Source organism: Lichenostomus cassidix, chromosome 7 (genome assembly GCF_008360975.1).
Source record: "Lichenostomus cassidix isolate B80296 chromosome 7, HeHo_3.0, whole genome shotgun sequence".
Lineage (NCBI taxonomy): Eukaryota > Metazoa > Chordata > Aves > Passeriformes > Meliphagidae > Lichenostomus > Lichenostomus cassidix.
The window spans coordinates 12,187,893-12,206,896 of record NC_139488.1 but is presented as its reverse complement, the minus strand read 5'-3'; the positions used below and the strand labels follow the sequence as shown (position 1 = coordinate 12,206,896).

The 19,004-nt window shown below is 36.3% G+C and overlaps 2 protein-coding genes across 8 annotated transcripts in view; one reads left to right on the top strand and one right to left on the bottom strand.

Annotated features, from left to right (window-relative positions):
* The window catches only part of ADAM23 (ADAM metallopeptidase domain 23), a 69,945-nt gene that overhangs the window by 44,149 nt on the left and 6,792 nt on the right, over nucleotides 1-19,004 (top strand). For 2 of the 7 annotated variants that reach the window (XM_085066208.1, XM_085066209.1), the window contains exons 19-26: nucleotides 1,025-1,075; nucleotides 1,519-1,582; nucleotides 2,839-2,944; nucleotides 4,403-4,522; nucleotides 5,491-5,659; nucleotides 7,438-7,549; nucleotides 15,629-15,719; nucleotides 18,578-18,632. In XM_085066208.1, the coding sequence (XP_084922334.1) occupies nucleotides 1,025-1,075; nucleotides 1,519-1,582; nucleotides 2,839-2,944; nucleotides 4,403-4,522; nucleotides 5,491-5,659; nucleotides 7,438-7,549; nucleotides 15,629-15,719; nucleotides 18,578-18,632 (768 nt within the window). Of the gene's footprint in view, nucleotides 1-1,024; nucleotides 1,076-1,518; nucleotides 1,583-2,838; nucleotides 2,945-4,402; nucleotides 4,523-5,490; nucleotides 5,660-7,437; nucleotides 7,550-10,935; nucleotides 11,027-15,628; nucleotides 15,724-18,577; nucleotides 18,633-19,004 lie in introns of those variants that run through there. The other 5 variants (XM_085066212.1, XM_085066211.1, XM_085066214.1 and 2 more) reach the window with 5 other exon arrangements.
* DYTN (dystrotelin) overlaps nucleotides 1,571-19,004 on the bottom strand; it is a 56,932-nt gene continuing 39,498 nt past the window's right edge. Inside the window, exon 10 of the mRNA XM_085065637.1 lies at nucleotides 1,571-2,422. The gene's annotated coding sequence lies outside the window, so the exon portion shown is untranslated. The remainder of the gene's footprint in view (nucleotides 2,423-19,004) is intronic.

Sequence of the window (19,004 nt, the reverse complement as noted above, 5' to 3'; positions counted from 1 at the left end):
CAAAATATGACTTCTTTAGGTTTATTTGGTTTTTATAGCTCTTGGAGTTTTGTGTATAATATTTGTGTCAAGCATCCTCCTTTGATCTTTGCCTGGTCTATTACTTAAATAATAATACACTGCAAATATGAATGTATTCAAATAGTAAGATTTTATGAAATAAAATAGCTTAAAATATAACTGTAGAAAATTGCAGCTAATGGAGTATAGAAACATAGAATCATTTAGGCTGGAAAAGACCTTTTAGATTGACTGCAACCATTAACCCAGCACTGCCAACTCCATCCCTAAACCATGTCCCTAAGTGCCACATCTATGTGTGTTTTAAATACCTCCAGGGATGGTGACTTTAGCATGTCTCTGGGCAGCCTGTTCCAATGCTTGACAACCCTTTTGGTGAAGAAATTTTTCCTAATATCCAATTAAAACCTCCCCTGGCACAACTTAAGGCCATTTCCTCTCATCCTGTAGTTTGTTTCCTGAGCAGAAGAGGCTGACCTCTACCTCTCTACACCTTCTTTTCATGGAGTTGTAGAGAAGGCCCCCCCCTGAGCTTCTTCTTCTCCAGGCTAAACAACCCCAGATCCCTCAATTGCTCCTTGTGAGACTTGTATAAAGTGTGTTATGTTTTCTAAGAGTGTGCACATGTATGAGAATTTTAAAAACTGTAGATCTTATGCATTTGTTCTGAAAACATTTGGCTAATACTCAATTATATAGGAATAAACAGCAAGCAAACATGACCCCAGTATTAGCTACCAAATATCCTGTTACTGAACACATTGGTTCTCATTTTGCCTCACCTCCTTAATTTCTATTTGGAATATGCAGGAACCTTCTATTTCATGGCTCAAGATATTATTTTTTTAATTTCTATTTGTAGCTATAAAGACTGTTGCACTGATTATGTTTTCAACCTACTTTATATGTTATACAATTGTCTTCAAAGCAGGAATTCCATATGTGATACTCTGACGTATTTTTACAGTACACATCACAAAAAAGATTCTTTTTTTTTTTTCAGTGTCCGCCAAATCTTCATAAACAAGATGGGTATGCCTGTGATTCTAATCAGGTATGCAGTGTTTTAAAATCCCTGCACATCAGCAAATGGAAATCAACCAAATACTCGTTTTGTTTTAGCGTTGATTTTTAAAAATCCTGTATTCCATATTTCTTCATAAAATTTGTCCTTTAGACATCAATATTGCTTGTGCTTTGTGCACTCTATGAATAGTAATAATTTCTACTTTGAGTGAAATCCACTTGGTATCTCTACATTTTACATGTAGATCTTTATTACACTCCACATTAATAAGTTCTTTACGACTATATAAAGGTATAAAGCGACTGCTTAAATGTCAGTATGTATTGGACACAAACTGGCTTTGGGAATCTGAGCCAAAATGTGCACTTCATCTACCCAAATGCATGGAAACAATTATACATACCAAGATGTGTGTGAAGAGTGAAAACGAGATATTTGTTGTCAGTGCTAACATGCTGTGTTTTGTTTAGGGTCGTTGCTATAATGGTGAATGCAAGACAAGAGATAATCAATGCAAATACATCTGGGGATCTAGTAAGTTGACTTTAACTACCTTAACTGTATTCTATTTCTGGTTCATTCCTGCCTTTGTTTTGTATTTTTAGTTTGGTTTTTTTTTTTGTTGTTGCTCTTGTCACTCTGAGTTAAAGTTTTCTGGTCAGTAGAGTGAGTAAACTGCAGTGGGAAACTGGCTTGATTGCCAAGTAGAATTCTGAGTCTGGGAGTGGTGTCAGTGAGGTAGTTCTGGCATGATGAGGCTGCAGATCTGGGTAGTGCAGCAAATGCTACTGGAGGGGAGAGGGCTGAGGATTTTTGGGGTATAGTTCAAAAACAGATGTTTTGGGTTTTTTTTTTAATGACAGTCATCAATTCCATGATGCCAGCAGTGGCTCATGCTAAAGCTGCTCCACGTTGCCTCTCCTTCCTATACTGTCCTCCAAGTCAGGAAAATTAGTACATTGGTGTGAACCTAAATATGCATAGTATGGATTTAAGTCCAGGGGTGTTGAGTAAAATATAATTTCAATTGCAATGGGCTTTGCTTGCAGCAGAGAGGGGCTGAATGTTCTGTGTAATGACTTTGAGACAATTCAGCAGAGTAGAACTACCAGGACGTCCTGTACTCTGGCATTTAGTGTGTTCTTGTGCATTTTGTCTAATCATAACTGCCACTGCAGCCACTCTGTCTTATTATTTTATCTTCCTCTATATAACTGTTGTGCTTTTCTCTTTTTTCTAAATTCGTTTTTAGAAAAAACAAATGACCTTGTTAGTAAATAATTATGGGTTTAAAACCTATTTGTTCAGAATTTTCCTCCTAAAAATAGGTAGAAATTACACTTTGGCTGTTCAAGTTTGGTTTCCTGTGAACATCTGAAAAAGAGAATAAAATAAACATTGAGCTGATGTCAGAATATATGCTTATCATAAATGTCTTATATAAAATCTGAAATGCAGCTCAGGAATAACTGCAGTGAAAAACAACTAGATAAAATCTATGTGCAACTGTTATGAAGTGAAAAAAAATTAGACCACAGATAAATTTCATATACAGAATACAATACAGACACTGTGAAGGCTACTTTCCTTCAGTTCAGAGTAAATTTTGAACATATCAGTAGGTATTTCAGTTTAGCCTGTTCTTCCTTGTAGTCACTGGAAAATACCATCTGGGCATATACCTGTGTGTTTAGATTGATGTTTACAGAGAACTGCTGCCATAAATTATCCAGGTTTCAAAGCTGTCATGTTGCCAGTGGAAAGCATGTTTCTTTTTTCTTCATCAACAGAGTCTTCAGGATCTGACAAATTTTGTTATGAAAAGCTTAATACAGAAGGCACAACAAAAGGAAACTGTGGAAAGGATGGAGACCGATGGATTCAGTGCAGCAAGCAGTAAGTTCAGTTTGGTAGAGATTATTTGTAATTTAAATAGATTGGTAATGGTTTAAAATTGTCTATTCTTTCTACTTTTTCATGCATGTTTCAGCAGTTTGTTTTGCACTATTTTGAATCTTCTTTCCCTCGCAAGGTTTGCATCTTGAAAAAGTTCTGCTCTGACAAATCCACGAGTGACTCAGCAATACACTTGTAAAGAATTCCAGATTTTCAAAAGAGTATACTATGACTTTAATTATTTCAGAGGAGCTGAGACAACAAAAAAATCACAAGTTCATAACATAGAAACACCTCAGACTTGGCAGGGATAAATTAGACTGCAAATACGCACATTCTGCTCACTTGGTGTGGGATTGACACCAGATTATGCTGTTTCAAGTTCGTTCCAACCTTTATTTGGACCAGAGAGGACCATGAGACATTTGGATGCTATGGAGAAAAGGCCTGATTCATTTGCATGTGTTCATTACTAGATGAATATTTGATTAAATTTAATTTTCAAGTTAATGATGATCAGTGGATAGACTTAAATTTCTCCTGATTTACTTTCTGTTTTTTAAGTTTTAATTATGTGCATACAAATTTCAGTTTTGAATAGTGTTTTCCTTCTTTGACTATTTTATGCTTGTATAGTGGCTTTTTTATTATTAGTTTTCAGATAGGATCATAAGGAAAGGAGTTATTTAATGAATTTTTTTATATTTAGATGAGGATAGTGTTGTTCTAGTGTGTATGTTAAGCCCCTTATTTCTAAGGGGTAGAGAGATGCAGGACAGTGATCTGACTGAAGGGCTGTTTACATTTTTTTCAGTTTTAGCAAAGTCAGTTTCCAGCATTCATCCAGCTGCTTCTGTGACTTAGGACAATCGGTATTAGCTGATGTCCTTCTATAGAAGATATAAAATATATCTTGTATATCTTATATAAAATATATTTAAATATATGCAGATATAAAATAACATGATATAAAATAAAACAGATTCTTTGCCAAAATTTGGGCACACACAACTGCACACTAACAATTGTTATGGTTCTGTTGTCCTGCAAGGGAAATAAAATTTCCCTGTTGTTCTGCAAGGGAAATAAATTAAAATTTCAAACTTGACAATAACATATAGTGTGTAAGCTGCCAGAGAGAGGGCAAAGCAACTCAGCCTAACATGACAAAGCTTTGTACAACTTGGCTCCTCTTACTTGTACTGCATTGTTCTTAGAGCACAGTTACATTCTGTGTTCATGTGAACATTCACTGGTGCATTAGAATGAATGATGTCTTGTTTCTGCCTCTTGTCATTTAAATAAAATAATATTTCCAGGTTTGCACTCTCAAAGTCTATCATATGGCTTATGGTAATAAATTAACTGTGATCAGCAGCACCATTACCAGACTTTCGTTTTTGTAAGTTTACCTGATATTATTCCAGTAATATATTGATTTATGTTTTCATTTTCCAGTGATGTTTTCTGTGGCTTTTTGCTCTGTACTAATCTTACTAGAGTTCCACGAGTTGGTCAAGTTCAAGGAGAAATTATCCCAAATTCTTTTTATCATCAAGGACGCATAGTGGACTGCAGGTAAAAGATAATGCAGTATTCCAACGTGGTTTTTCTCTGTCAAACCTAATTGAATTAAGATAGACATAAATGTAAGATTCTGTGAATTTTAGGTAATTGCAGCAAAATCATTATTCTGAGTGGTATTTCTTTTGATTTAAAAAAATAAACCCAAACCATAAAAAGTCTAATAGTCCACATTTAAAGAGGGTGAAATGTGGGTTATCCTCCTGAATCTTCTACCTGATTCCTCCAATAGCAGAACTTCAGTCAGAGCAGCATTATGTTTTTCTGGGAGAAAGTGGAGAAAGTCTGTGATTGTCAAAGACCTGTATTTTAAATACAATGATTTTGAATATTAAATACACAAAGAAACAGCTGTAGTGAAATGAAGGCTGAGAGGGAGGAAACTGTGGAGTTGTGGCAGGATAAAGATGTTCAGCTATAGTTCAGTAGCTGAAGGACAGGTGAATGAATTTCAGTCTGCTACAATACTGGGGTTGTATTTTAAAGACATTGGCAACATTGCTGTCACACTAAGAATACACTCTTACATAGTTGGGTCCTGAGTGAATGGTGATTCTTAATTCTTCCATTATTCCATTAGTGTTTTTATACAAATCACATAGGAAGTTAGTTTTAAATTTTTTTCCTAGTAATAGTATTTCACAGCATTTGGAAAAGAAAAAGAAGGGAAAAAAAGAGAAAAAAAAAAAGCATGGTCTGTCAGAGACTTGAAAAACCCCAAAGCCTAAGCTGCCCTTCTTGAGTGTTCAAGTCCTTACCTAGACTTCTTTTTATTTTGACAACTGGAACATGTTGTCATTGCTGTGGATGGACAGAAAAACTCCACTGTTTTGTTAATTCTGTCAGAATGCTTAAATGAAAGAAAGGTGTGAGGCTTTTAGTATCTACATTGACATGTTTTTAATATTTTCAAAAGACTCCATTCATAATACTAATACTATCTTAAAACTTATTTCTCCTAGTGGTGCTCATGTTCTTTTAGATGATGATACAGATCTAGGTTATGTGGAGGATGGAGCTCCATGTGGACCTCAGATGATGTGTCTGGACAAAAAGTGCCTGCCAATTCAGTCCTTGAACATAAGCAGCTGTCCCATTGGTTCCAATGGAAAAGTCTGTTCTGGTCATGGGGTGAGTCTGTCCTGGGAGTGAGCAGCTCTGCTTCCCTACCTCTCTCTGATCCTAGCACCTGAAAGTCTTCCTAAGATGTGTTGATTTGAAACCACAAATGTTCAGTTCAGGGAAAGACTACCATTTTGTGATGCACAGATGAAATTTTAGAAAAGTCATCAAATTGGTTCTGCAATTCTATCCAAAGTGTTGGGTTTGTTGCTCACAAGAAAGACCTTAGTTATTGTAAAGACTTCTGTAATGTACTACTCATATTTCAAGCTACTTGGCCATCTTCAGTTAAAATTTCCTGCACACTAACACCTTTATAAAGTTGATCTTGTGTTCACAGATTTACAGCCCATGGCTTAAATAATTAAAATTCCAAACTGTGGGTCCTCAGCAGAGAGGCAGTTCTTGAACAGTTCCGAACAGTTCTTGGACAGATCCAAAGTCTGTCACTTTACATTCAGGCACATTGTTTTCTTATCCTAGCCATAAGTTCATTTGTCTAAGATGTTTGGTGTGTTTTGATGAGCAGATTCACTGTTTTAAATACTAATAAAATCCACTGTGGCATTCAGTGAGACAAATACTTGCCTAGAGGGCTGGACTTTATACAAGAAAGAGGTTATTTCTTCTTGTTGTCTGTACTTGAATATGAAATTGAGTGTTTCAAAGTAGAGGGTTCGATTCAAAATTAAGAAAAATTTTAAAATTGGAAAGTATCTAGGAGATTAGAAATAATTTTGGTACTTTCTGAGAGTGACATGAGGGGTGAGTGAACTATCCTACCTGTTCTGTTTTGGATCATTATAATTCCTGATTTTGAAAGGGTATTTCAGTTGATCAAACCTGCCATAATGTGCGTTTATCTTCAACTTCTTAGGTAAGATTGTTCAGTGAGTGTTTCTTAAAAACAGAGCTTGATAACAGTTGAACAAAAAAATCACATGTGCTACTTAGAATCATTTGTGTGTAGGTTGTCTGCTGGGTTTTTTTCACCTTATGTTCCAGCATCCAAAAGACGTTTTTAGCTGTCTGTATAATGATTGACTTCATTTCTAGTCCTATAATCAAAACTTCATTATTTGTCTGTTTCTCATGTCATGCTTTTTTCCACAGTAACCTCTTCTAGCAACACCATTGCTTGTTCTTTTTCATATGGAAAGTTTATAGCTATTAACTGTTACTATTGATTTCATGTTTTATGTTTTGTCCATTGGATAGGTTTTCCTGTGTCTAATGAATAAACTGCAAATTTTAGAGTTCTAAGTCCTTTTTTAGATGTCATTCAAGTAAATGTAAACTTAGGAAGAACTCTTCCCTCTCTTTTAGAAGCCAGGCAAGCATTCCTCATTGCTGCTTAGAAAAAATGAAAATATATTGACTTCATTCCACATGGGAGCAAGGTGTGAATGAGAGGTTGGAAAGTGTAACCATGCCTTGAACTTTTTCAAAGGCCTTCTGGGCATCCAGGCTTGAAGTCCAGAGAGCTACCTTATGAAGATCTAACTAGTCTAGATAAATTGCTGTTATTTTTCACAGCCTGTGCAGGTATGTAGTGTCAGTATGATTGGAACCACTTCTGCTTCTCCCAGCATGTGAGAGTATTAAGAGGGTTCAAACTTCCAAGTGTGTTATATCGTTCCAAACACTCAGTGCTATTGTTACAATACGTAAATAGGTAAGTTTTATACCATGAATTAAGTATCTAAGTACATGTTAAAGAAATGCAGTGTGACATGTTAGTAATATGTAGCATAAAACTAACTGCTGTCACTTATTTTCTTTTCCAGGTTTGTAGTAATGAAGCCACTTGCATTTGTAATTTCTCCTGGGCTGGGACAGATTGCAGCATTGATGATCCTGTCAGGGATACCGGTGGCAAGAAGGATGAAGGACCCAAGGGTTTGTGTTTTGTTTCAATTTCGGTGTACTTTTAAATATTTATGATGTTCTTCTGTTGACACATGCTAGCAGAACTAGCGTATAAAAAGCAAATACTATGGTACAGCTGTGTTTAGATCCAGACAGTAAAATTCTGCTTCATGTAGAGGAAGTAGGTTTTTCTGCTTCAAGAATTGATGAAACTTTTACTTTTCTATCATAAATTTGGGGAAGATTTCAACAGGTAATGCTTTTTCCTTCATCCCTTATTCTCTATTTTTTAAAATAATTTTCATTGTGATTGGAATCTGACTTAGTGTAGCGCTTATTATTTATATGATAATTGACTATTTATATTTTAGCAGAGATTTTCAGTTTCCTTAGTTGCTTTCAGCTAATTCAGAGAGCTGTGGCATAAAAAAGGGAAAAGTGGGATGTCCCTGGTAAAATGAGATTCCTGGAAATCATATTGCAATGAAAGAAAAAAAGAAATAAGATTTTTGAGAACTGAAAATATTCTTACAATCATTGTTGCTTGTTCTTATGTATTTAGTAGGTATTTCAACTACAAATAAAGCATAAATAACAGGAGGAGGTATTGAGGAAATAATCAAAAAGGTTTTTCAAAGAGGAGGGAAAGTATTTGAGTTTCTCTCTGACTTCTCTGCCAAAGAATATCTTTGGATTGTGCTGTCCAGTTTTTTTTTATGTCTTTCCTGTCATCAGGGGATTATTCAACATCTCATCCAGTGTTACGCATTTAGATAAAGTTCCCAGTTCCAGGTTCTTCTGCCCCATTTGCAAGGCAGATGGAGAAAAGATAAGAGTTGTTAAAAAATGTAGTCCTGAGGACTCAGACTTTAACTGATTACCCTAAAAGATCCAAGGTTTCAAGGAAGGACAGGATTTGGATATGTCCCTCTAGAATGGCTCTACATCTGTCTTGTGTGCCTTTTTCTGTTACCCCTTAGCAGAATGGTTCCAGTAGACTTTGCCAAGAACTGTTGAAGAGTTCTTAAAACAAATTACTGTTGTAAAGGAGGCTCTCTAGACCAGTCCAGATTTGTATTAGGGAATCTGTACAGGTGCTTCCTGGACTCCCAATCCCAACAGCGTTCAGTGTAGAGCTGCCTGGTTTGTACTCTACCCTTCAAAGCTACTTATCATTCCATTTCCCCTAAAATCCTTCCTGACTGTGCAATGCTGCTTACAGAGTCTTAAAAAAATATATGGAGACCAACACAACAGAGCTGTTCATATCTTTGTGTGTGTGTGGATGAGGAGAGCAGGATTTACAGCTGTGACACTGAGAGCACATGAACTTTACTTTGTTCATTTCCAAATCTGGTAGCTAAGAAATGATTCCCTCCTCTGTGAAAAGGTCTGTAGGAAGGGCAGCACAGAAGGTTCATTATCCAATGATACTTATCTTTGTTACATGATTGTAAGTCAGATTAACTCATCTAGTTCAGAGTGGATATACCTTTGTAAAAATTAATACATCAACGTTGAAATATTCTGGGAAAAAGCCTTAAATAAATAGTATGTGCATGGATTTCTGCCAGTAGGTACAGGCAAAGTTTAGACTGCCTGTTTTTCAGTTTGGAGTCCTCTGCAAAATGGCAAACTCTGCTTTTGTTCAAGGTGGCTCAATGATCTCAAATGATGGATTATATTTCTTATGTTGTTACAGTAATTCACCTAGAAATTAATTTAGGAGACTGAACACTAACAGAACTACTACGATCTCTTTCTGTATGCCTATAGAGGAATTCCTTTGTGAGAAGATTTCAGAAGAGTAAATTAGTAGTTTTCTTTGTTGTAATGATCCAACATACTCAAGCAGCTTCTATTAAGTTTTTTCCCCTTATTATTCCCTATGTCATAATCCAGTTTACAAGTCTAAGAAAGAAACAAAAATACTTATTTTTCCTTAGCCGTAAGTTTGAATGAAGTGTAAAACTCATGGTGTGAAAATTCATCTAATAGGCTTAAGATTTTTCACACCAAAAATCCAGGCACTTTTCTTGCTACAAATTGAAAGTGGAGTTAGGCAGTGTTGCTATTTATATTTATGTATTGTTGTTATAATTGACAATTGTCTGCTATTCTGTTGCACTTTTCAGACTTTTCCATCATCCATCAATTGCTTTTTGGCTCCATTCTCTATTTCAGGATAAAAAAATTGTGGTCCTTAATTATATTGATAATAATACGTGACTCTTGAATTACTCTGAACTCAGCAACCTACTGTATCCTGTATTAGTAGATGTACACAGCATTTAGCAGTTTGGGGAAGACAAAGAGTTCTTGCTGTTAGTTTTTGGTTACTGCAAAAACTTTGAATTACTTTAGAGTGTGGGTTACTAGTTTTGAAATCTGTGGGACTCCATATGCACACAAGATTTTTCATTTGCTGTTTAATTTGCAGAATTAGGCCTTTTATTTGACTAGTGGAGTGGTGTTTGTTTATTTTAATATAGAACTGATGTCTCAAGTGTGTGTGTGTGTGTGTGTGTGTGTGTGTGTGTGTATTTATGAAAAAGGAAAAGAAATTACCAAAATATTTTAAAACACATTTCATTCAGCATGAAGTCTATAAAATCTTGTCCTTTGAAAAAGTTCCCATTTGACAGGGAATTCAGCTGCTTGTTTGTGGTCTATTGGGACTTAATGAATCTATCAAACTTTTATCTCTAATATAGGAAATGTACAGAGTTGTTTTTTTCCTCAAAAGAGTTCCCTTAAAAATAAGGCCTTGATGGCTTAAGAGAGACTATCTGAACATATCAAAACTTCCAGGGTGTTATCTGAAGCATTTCTAGGGTACCTGAAGTTTCTAGGGTAGGTTTTTGCTTTTAAAAGGTGTTACCTGGTTTTGTCATATAGATAAACAGTGAGTCCTGTTGATAAATGCAGTAACAAAGAAAAATATTACAAATTAGTGAAGAAATGAATTTAAAAGTTGGGGATTTTTTGTTGTTTCCTGATGTGGAATTGTTTTCAAACAGTTTTCATTTTCTTTATTTTACTATGGATACAGTAAGTTTCTGGTGAACAAAAAGAAAGCTTTCTTATTGGTGATTTATTGACATTTTGGCTGTTTTAAATAAGCAGTAAGTTGAGGATGTTCCCTTTGAAAGTAAATAATAGAATCACAAGCTAAAAGGAATTTATAGGAAAACTTCTAATTGAAATATTTGCAAGCATTCAAAAAAAACCACGTAGACCTAATTTCAGAAGTTATAAAGCTATAGTATTTGGTAAACAAAGGTTTGTGAGGAGATTTGAATTGTTTATCCAACAAAAGTATATCAAAAAGTATTCCTTTGAGGAATTATTTCATGTTTTCATTTCAGACAATGTGATGATTTCCTGAAAAATTCTTCCCTTTTCCCTCCACACAGTGAGCATGGCCGCTAACAGGCTAATAGGTGCAGTGGCAGGGACCATTCTGGCCTTGGGGGTGATTTTTGGAGGCACAGGGTGGGGAATAGAGTAAGCATATTTCTTAGTTTGAGTTCTCTGTCTGGTGCCTTAGTGTGTGAGGTAACCGTATGCACCTGAGCCCTCTGTGTTCCCCCTTAGCTTTGTCCTGTGGTGACTGTATTACTGTATTTGTCGTGTGGTTTGACTGTGTCTGTGTCATGTGGTTTGCTCATGCAGTGTTGAACCTTCTCCTGTCTGGGATAATGTGGGGCATAAAACAATAAGTTTGTGAATTTTTACATTGTCACCATAAAATTAATTGTCTAAATGTTTCCATTACACAAAATTACAAATTACAAAAAAAAAAAAGGGGGGGAGGGGGAAAAAAAGGAATTTTGCGATTATTTTGCAAAATAGACTAAGTATTGTGGACTGTTTCATTACATGCAGGGCTTTCAGTCTAATGATCAAGCTAGGCAGATGAAAGCTGATGATAGTCATACAGACAGGTAGTATCACAGTAAAGCTTCTGAAGGTTCTGTTGCTAGGATTTTGTTATCTCAAGATAGCACAGTGCTGGAATATACCATTCATGTATATAGATTATGTATGTGCAATTTTTATTGTCTTTTCATAGTTCTAGGAAACTGGAATCCTCAGGGTTATCCCAGTACCCCAATTTTATCCATGAGTTCTATAAATTTGTGTTTATGTAGATATACACATATAAAAAGGCCCATCTAAGAGATGTCTTCATTCTGCATTCCCTGTGCAAACTACAGGTGAAATGACTGTCATTTTGCTGCTCTGAGATTTCCAACTTCTCCATGTTTCTAGTACTATATATTACATCTGCCATGGGACAGTGGCACCTCTCTGAAGGGGAACTCAGAGCAGGACAGTCTGTGATTTCCAATCAGGCTGAGTGCAAAGGCATTCACATACAGTTCTAGTCCAGTGAGGCAGCACTTGGTGTGTCTGAGTTTGCAGCCCTAGGAACCTGTACATACATGAAACTGATCCAGGATTCTCAGAAAAGCAGACGCCTTTGTATTCAGAGAGGACAATTATTAGAAAACAAAGAGAAGGAAGAAGGTAATAGGTCATTTCCTTGAGAAAGTTTAGATCTGGTAGCTTTTACAACTGTTTGCTAAAAACTGTGACTGTGAAAGTTGTAGATGTTTGGGGGATGCATTCTGGAGCAGAAAATTTACCTACAGGTTGAGGACCACTTGCCTTTTGCTTACATTCTGCCTTGTACCCTTCTGTTTGTCTCTTCCCTTACCTGCTGTCTCAAGCCACTCAGGTCTGACCCGTGTCCCTGACCATTTGTTCTTGCTCCTGTATTCCTCTATACCAATGCCAGCTTTTCTTCATCTCTCCTCTGCTTTTCTCACTCACTACCTGACTCATTGGTTTTGTTTCTATCCATTCTTCTTTCCTGCATCTCATCAGTCTTTCTCTGTCCTCTGGTTCCTTCAGATATAAATGTACATTCAAGTAAAGCCACTGCTAATTTTTGTTGGTTTATAGAAAGCACACAGGGAATGCAAATTCCCTCTCAGTTCCTAATGCCCTTCAGGCCCTGCTGGCTGTTACCATCAGTGGCTGCAGGGGAGGGTGTGATCCTCACAACCTCATGCCAGGACCTGTCCTTTTTCCACCTTCCTCACCACTTCACGTGCAAATTGTAAATGTTTGTTCAAAGTGCTGAAATAACTTTAATTACCTATGCTTTACGAATTTATTTCAGGAATCATGTGGGACAAAATGGTACAATAGTTTTTTTCCAGATTTAATACAAAAATGGATACTTAGCTTTGATAACTTAAACCAGAGGATTTGGCTGGCAAAGCAACAGGCAGGAAAAGACAGGAGATCACCAGAGTTGTTACCTGCAAGACAGTCTGCAATAAACTTGCCTTTTCTAATACTGGCAGAGTTTCAAATGGTGTGTATTAGTTCTTGTAGAATCTATTTGATGACAGTACAGATTTAGGGAGTAGTCTGAAGTCTACCAAAGTTACAGGTGTGTTCTGCTTTAACACCTTCAGTAGGATTTGTATCAGGATTTGACCAGGGATGGTACGATAGCCACACCAGAGCAGTTTCCTTGCAGGAAAAGGTGCTGTACCAGGCAGTTATCTGCAGAAGTTTCCTCCTGATAAATCTGTCTGCAAGTCACAGCAGTAGTGTGGTGGAAAGAACAAATATACCAAAGTGTTGCGTCTTGTGATAGCCTGGATGGGAAATGATCCCACAGTATGGTGGTTATTAAAACCTCCCTCTTACTTCCGGTTTGTCAAGCATCTGAGTTCAGTGACTAGAGAAGCTCATTGAGCTGAAACATAGGGATTTTTACTTTTCTTCATAAATGTCACTTTACTAGTAGCAAAATTCTGGTTTATTAATACTACAATTTATTTGGTAATGTTTATTAAAACATAAGGCATAGATCCTTACAGTAAGGTATAACACATAAAAGCAATCTCATTTTAAGTACTTTATTGTGCACAGTCTGTTTTAAAATGACTTATCAGTGATCCTCTTAGATCTCTGTATTTTGAAATTAGAATTCAACAGCTGGAATACTCCAGTCTCATAAACAAGTGGTTGCTGTTTAGTCATCATACCTATTCTACCAGCTTGGGTTTTTCATATTTATACTTTTCTTTTAACTGAACCTAATTATTTTGTATATTATCTTCTTCTGTTTAAATTTTGATTGAATTATTTCATATTTATAGTAAATAAACCCAATACTGATTTTCTTTACTGAAAGAATAAACTGCTGTTTGGTGATTAGATGTGCACTGTGACATGCATACACATCCCCAGGCCATTAAGAACCACGGAACATAGTGAGAAAAGGGATGTAAAAAGTGGTGATTTGGCACATCTTTATCTAATTTATTATTATGTTACTATCAGGTAATCACTGTACCTATTTTGTGGGAATATGGCATTCTGTGGCTAGAAAGAAATCAGCTTTAGAATTTTTCAAGACTTCTGAAATTTATTACAGATAATTACTTGCTGTGTTTTCAGTCTTTTTTTTTCTGTGAGATCATTTGATGAAATCCAGAGTAAACCATAGATCTCAGTCAGATATGGTGGCTCATTAGGCTGCTGTTGCAAGCAAGCCTTAATTGCAACCATAATGCCTGCAGGGTGGCACTTACCCTCCACCATGCTCACACCTGTTAATTTGAGCCAGGTGTGACTGAAAGGTAAGTCCTAATAAGATACATTCTTCCAAATTGCAAAAATTACCTTTTGATTTTTATAATCAAATTTGTGCACTGTTCATCTGTAAAGCTCACTATATTTTTTTTTTTAGTCCAAGTTGTTTATTCATATTTCTGAATAGTCTTTGTATAGGAACTGTAGGAAGCAATTTTTAAAACTTGGTTTTCTTTTAGCCAATCAGAATGTCTAGAAGCACTGATGTAGGAAGTATGTAGTGGATGTAATAAAATTAGGTGGCTGCAGTAAATTTTAAAACTAAGGGCAGGTGCTTATTGTAGTGTGTGGGGCTGGGCAGGAGGTTTTGTGCAGCTGCCCTTGCTCTTTCTTTGCTGCTGTCTGGCTGCTCCTCTTTCTTCCTTATGTTAGCTGTGTGACAGTTTCCCAAACTCAGTTTCAAAACCAATTCATTAGGAAAATTTCAGTTGCTGTGTAGAAATGTTGGTTTGGGAGGTAAGAACTGTTTTTGAAAGCTATTCCTGAATATGTAAATGTTTAAACAAAAAGTGTGCAATATGCTGCAGAAGAATTGTTGAGTTGCTATCATTTTGCCCTAAGTTTAGATCCAATGTTTTACATCAAAGAATGCAATAGGAAGTTTTTGTATAGAGCAAATGTTACTCAAGCCTATTGTCAGTTTTCCTCTGTCCTGTGTAAACAGAGCACTTAAGGGTCAATTTTTAATATCTTATTTAGGTGTTCTCTTGCCCTCTTCAGAAAATTGCACAAACATATTCTGTGCTGCTTCTTTTTGTTGCTCTTTTTTTCTGCTCCACCCTTCCCCACTTTATTGTTCAGTAGCTTCTTGAGGAGGATGAAGAGATGCTTTGATGTTTGGAAAGCTTAGTGGAAATAAACTTTTATTTCAACTTTTGGTCCCTATTATATAATCCTTTGCTTTTGCCAAACAGTTGTAAATTTGGCATTGATGTAACTGTAGGGAGTCTGGACTCTGATTAGCAAGTGGTGCTAGATGCTCTCAGCTCAAATTAAAATATCTACACCTTTCAGGAGCTCCATGAAAAAAATGCAGGCCTTTTTGGTTTTTTATTTCTTTCTCATTTGCTGTAGTCTTAAAATATACAGCATTCATATTTTTCCCTATAAGTTAAGGAATTATTCACAAATATCTTAGTGTCCTCAGCTAACTGTTCGGCAGATAATGGAGTAAGTTACAATGGAATTCACTGTCTCTTACTAGGTTTTTATCTGTGGTAGAAGTCAGCATAGCACAATACAGAGACCAACAGCTTTGTTCATTCCTATTGTTAAAGTAAGTTAAGTGGGGTTGTTGAGACTGTCTAGAGGCATCACCTTGTGTGCTGTCTATATTTCCTGAACTGTTTGACTACCCTTCAGATGCTTCACATAATGTGAATAAAGTCGTTGGTTCTTATGTCTGTCTTACCTAATCCTTTATCACAGGTCCTAGTGCCACCAATCTTATAATAGGCTCCATCGCTGGTGCCATCCTGGTAGCAGCTATTGTCCTTGGGGGGACAGGATGGGGCTTTAAGTAAGCAATGCCGCATGTCTTCTCTTCAGTGGCTCTGGCATTTCTATTTCTTGCTTACATCACTAAATTTTGAGTTCCTGCTACAAGATTTCCAAGTTAACCCCCTAAACTCTAACAAACTGTTTTAAACAAGAAAAGAAAATACATGTGCACTAAACAAGTGGAGGAAATTGATTTGAATATAGCAAATGTTATCAGGGTGCAAAGTTGAATAACAGTAAAAGAATTAATTTAATTTTCATGAATTCACCTAACACTTAGGGAACAAGTCTTTCTTCACCTCCAGTCAGTAGCATTGTTCTCAGAAGCTGATTACAGTGATTAACAATCCCCCAAAAGATACATGTCTTGTTTTGAATGCAGTAGTACTTTCAAACTGCTCAAATTTTTCACAATGAAAGATGTTGTGTAAATGATCAGTGGTGGAAGGAGCAGAGGAGTTTTCAGGAACAAGTGTGTGACACAGTTGACTCAGGAATACCAGTCCTAACTTGTTTGTGCTTGCTGATTTTTTAAAAAAAATATTATTATTGATACACAATTTTTAAAAAATCAGGTTTAGAGAGAACATTTTGAAGTCTTGAGCTGTTTCCTGAAAGATGAAAGCATTTCTCTCCCAATTCTAGTTTGATGTGTTTTCTAACTATGAGGACTAACAATTAGTCATTCTGCTTGTGACTATTAAAGCAAACAGAGTCTTGTATACATGGTATTTAATTCTTACCTTTTGTGTAGTGTCCAGTCTGCCCACATGCATGGTCTGTATTTGGTAAAAGGGATCTCCCTTTAGCACCAGTGTTTATAACCTTACGGATCATGGAAGTATTAAGTACAACTAATTTCTCATGGCATTTCAAGTTGCTATTTCTTTTCAATAACATGAATCAAGGTTAAGCCATGATACAACAAAAGCCATAATTCTTCAAGGAGAAAATATATATATATATAACTGCCTCTATATAAGTAATAATAATTCAAAGAAAATTTTCTACAGTCTCTAGTCATATTTCATGTCAGAGTTAAGAAAAAAAAAATTGTTCCCTAATTGATTGAGGCAGTTATCAAAGTAGAATCTAGTGATAAGGTCATATTTATCTGGCAATTCCCTTTCAAAAGTCACCTGAAAATGTTTTACTTCTGGTTTACATTCTTATATTTTCAAAGTTTCATCTGGCCTTAATTAAATATGCATATAGAAGCAAAATATTTCAAAATCTCTTTCAGCCTTGCTGAAAACAGCAAATCAGGTTTTGCCCTTTTTCCTGGACAATTACTTCCTATTGCAATTACTACTCCCTGTTGCACTGCCTGTGGCTTTTACTCTCAGGAACACCCACCACTTGCCACATTTATTGTTCTCTAAGGGCTTGCTCTGAGGGAAGTTACAGTCCCTAGTCTTCCACTTAATGCTGGCAAGAGCTGCAGCACTACATGCAGCAGCTGTGGGAGCCCCTGCTCCTCATTTTCTTTAGTAAAAAAATATTAAATACAAAATTTATCCAAACATCCATCTATAAGCACAGGTGTATGGTCTTCATAAGTTCTTTCAGCTCTTGCTAGACCTACCTTCTGCTGCTGACTTTTTTGTGGTGGTGGTTGGCTTGTTTTGTTTTCTCTTATAGCTTCTTAGTTAAATAAATTCAATACACTTATTGGTATAATAAATACCCCTAGGTCAGCCTACATTATTTAGCAGTTGCCACAGGGCAGCTCTTGACAAGGTAACTTTAATATAGTCCTACGTCTTTTACATTGTACCTCATATATGGCTGAGATTTTCCATATTTATAAACAGTAAAATAATTTAGTATTTAGTAGTCTTTTATGTAAATAAAGCATTTAAACAATACATAAAATTTCAGTTAGTTGCAGAACAGAGGGTATTTTCCCCCTGCACTTCACTGCAATTAGTTTTTTAAATAAATACAGCAAAATTTTCTGCAAGGCTTGCATTAACATTTCTATTAATATTTTCGTTTTATTAAGACCAACAATGCATGCACATTTAAAACAGTAATATTAGAAACACTAAGACTGTGAGTTCCCATGGGAATTAACCAAGCTAGATTTTGTTGGGAAAAAAATAGTCAGCTTACCTTTTTGGATGAGTGTAAGAGACATATGTTCATTACTTAGCAGTTCATAGATTTTACAGAAACAGTGTGTGCATCCCTAAATTATATGTTTGTATTACACAAGGTAGTTTGTTGAAAACACAATACATGCCACTAAAATATAAAAGAATTAGTCAGTTCTCCCTCTGAGTCTTTTCAAGCTGCCCTGTGCCCTGGCCACCTTTGCCATCAGTACTGCAGCCCCTGCCTCCAGCGGACACGGAGCTTGAGAACTTGCATGAACACAGAGCAGGAGGACAATCGCTCCTTGTCTAAAACAATACAGGATGTAATTGACTATTTCTTTTGTGTTTCACACTTCTCAAACTGCTCTCACAAGTGGTCAGCTTTGCACCCTGGTGTCATTTGTCTGCTCAAAGTGTCATCCCTGTAGAGGCACTGGAAATGGCTCCTGAAGCTCTTCCTCTCACAAGAGCAAGATACAACTGTTTGTTTTCTGTAGCAGAACCTCAAATACACTGGCCTGGCCTAGCTCACAGCTTGAAGTGCATGTTTCTTCTGGGGGTCAGAGGGGAACAGAAAGAGACTTTTCAGCTTGTACACAAAGAAGGCTAGCACACATAGACCCCCTGATACTTGGCTTCAGATAGATCTGGAGGGATAGATGAGGAAAGAGGGATTTTAACTTTTCCTTTTGAAGCAAGTGATGTATTTAGTCTCTGCAACTATGAGAGAAGGTAGCTAATGCTTTACAAACTGGGAGATGTGATTTCTGTTTCACAGGTTATCAGATGTTCATATGAACATACGGTACTGTGGTGTCAAGTCCATATCAAACGTAAGCTGCAATTAAGCAAACTTTGTTCATGAACTGAGGTGGGGGGGTGGGGTTGGAGGGGAAGTGTAAAAGAAGGCTTGATGCAAGTTCAGAGAAAGAAAGTAAAAACAGCTCAACCGACAACTTCCAGTTTCAAGAGTGATTCCAAGGTTAATTTGTCAATCAAGTTAATGTGTGGACAGAATAGGTAAGAAAAACATTAACTGACAATTTTATGGAGTATAGAATCTCAGTAGACGTGTCAGGTGGCTTAGAGTTAAAGGCTGTGGCTGGAAACTTTGTTAAGAAGTATATTTTACTCAGTTGAGCCTTGCATAATAAAGCTGCTGGTGTTTAGACAGAAGTAAGAACTTCATTTTGGTGCAGAAAGTC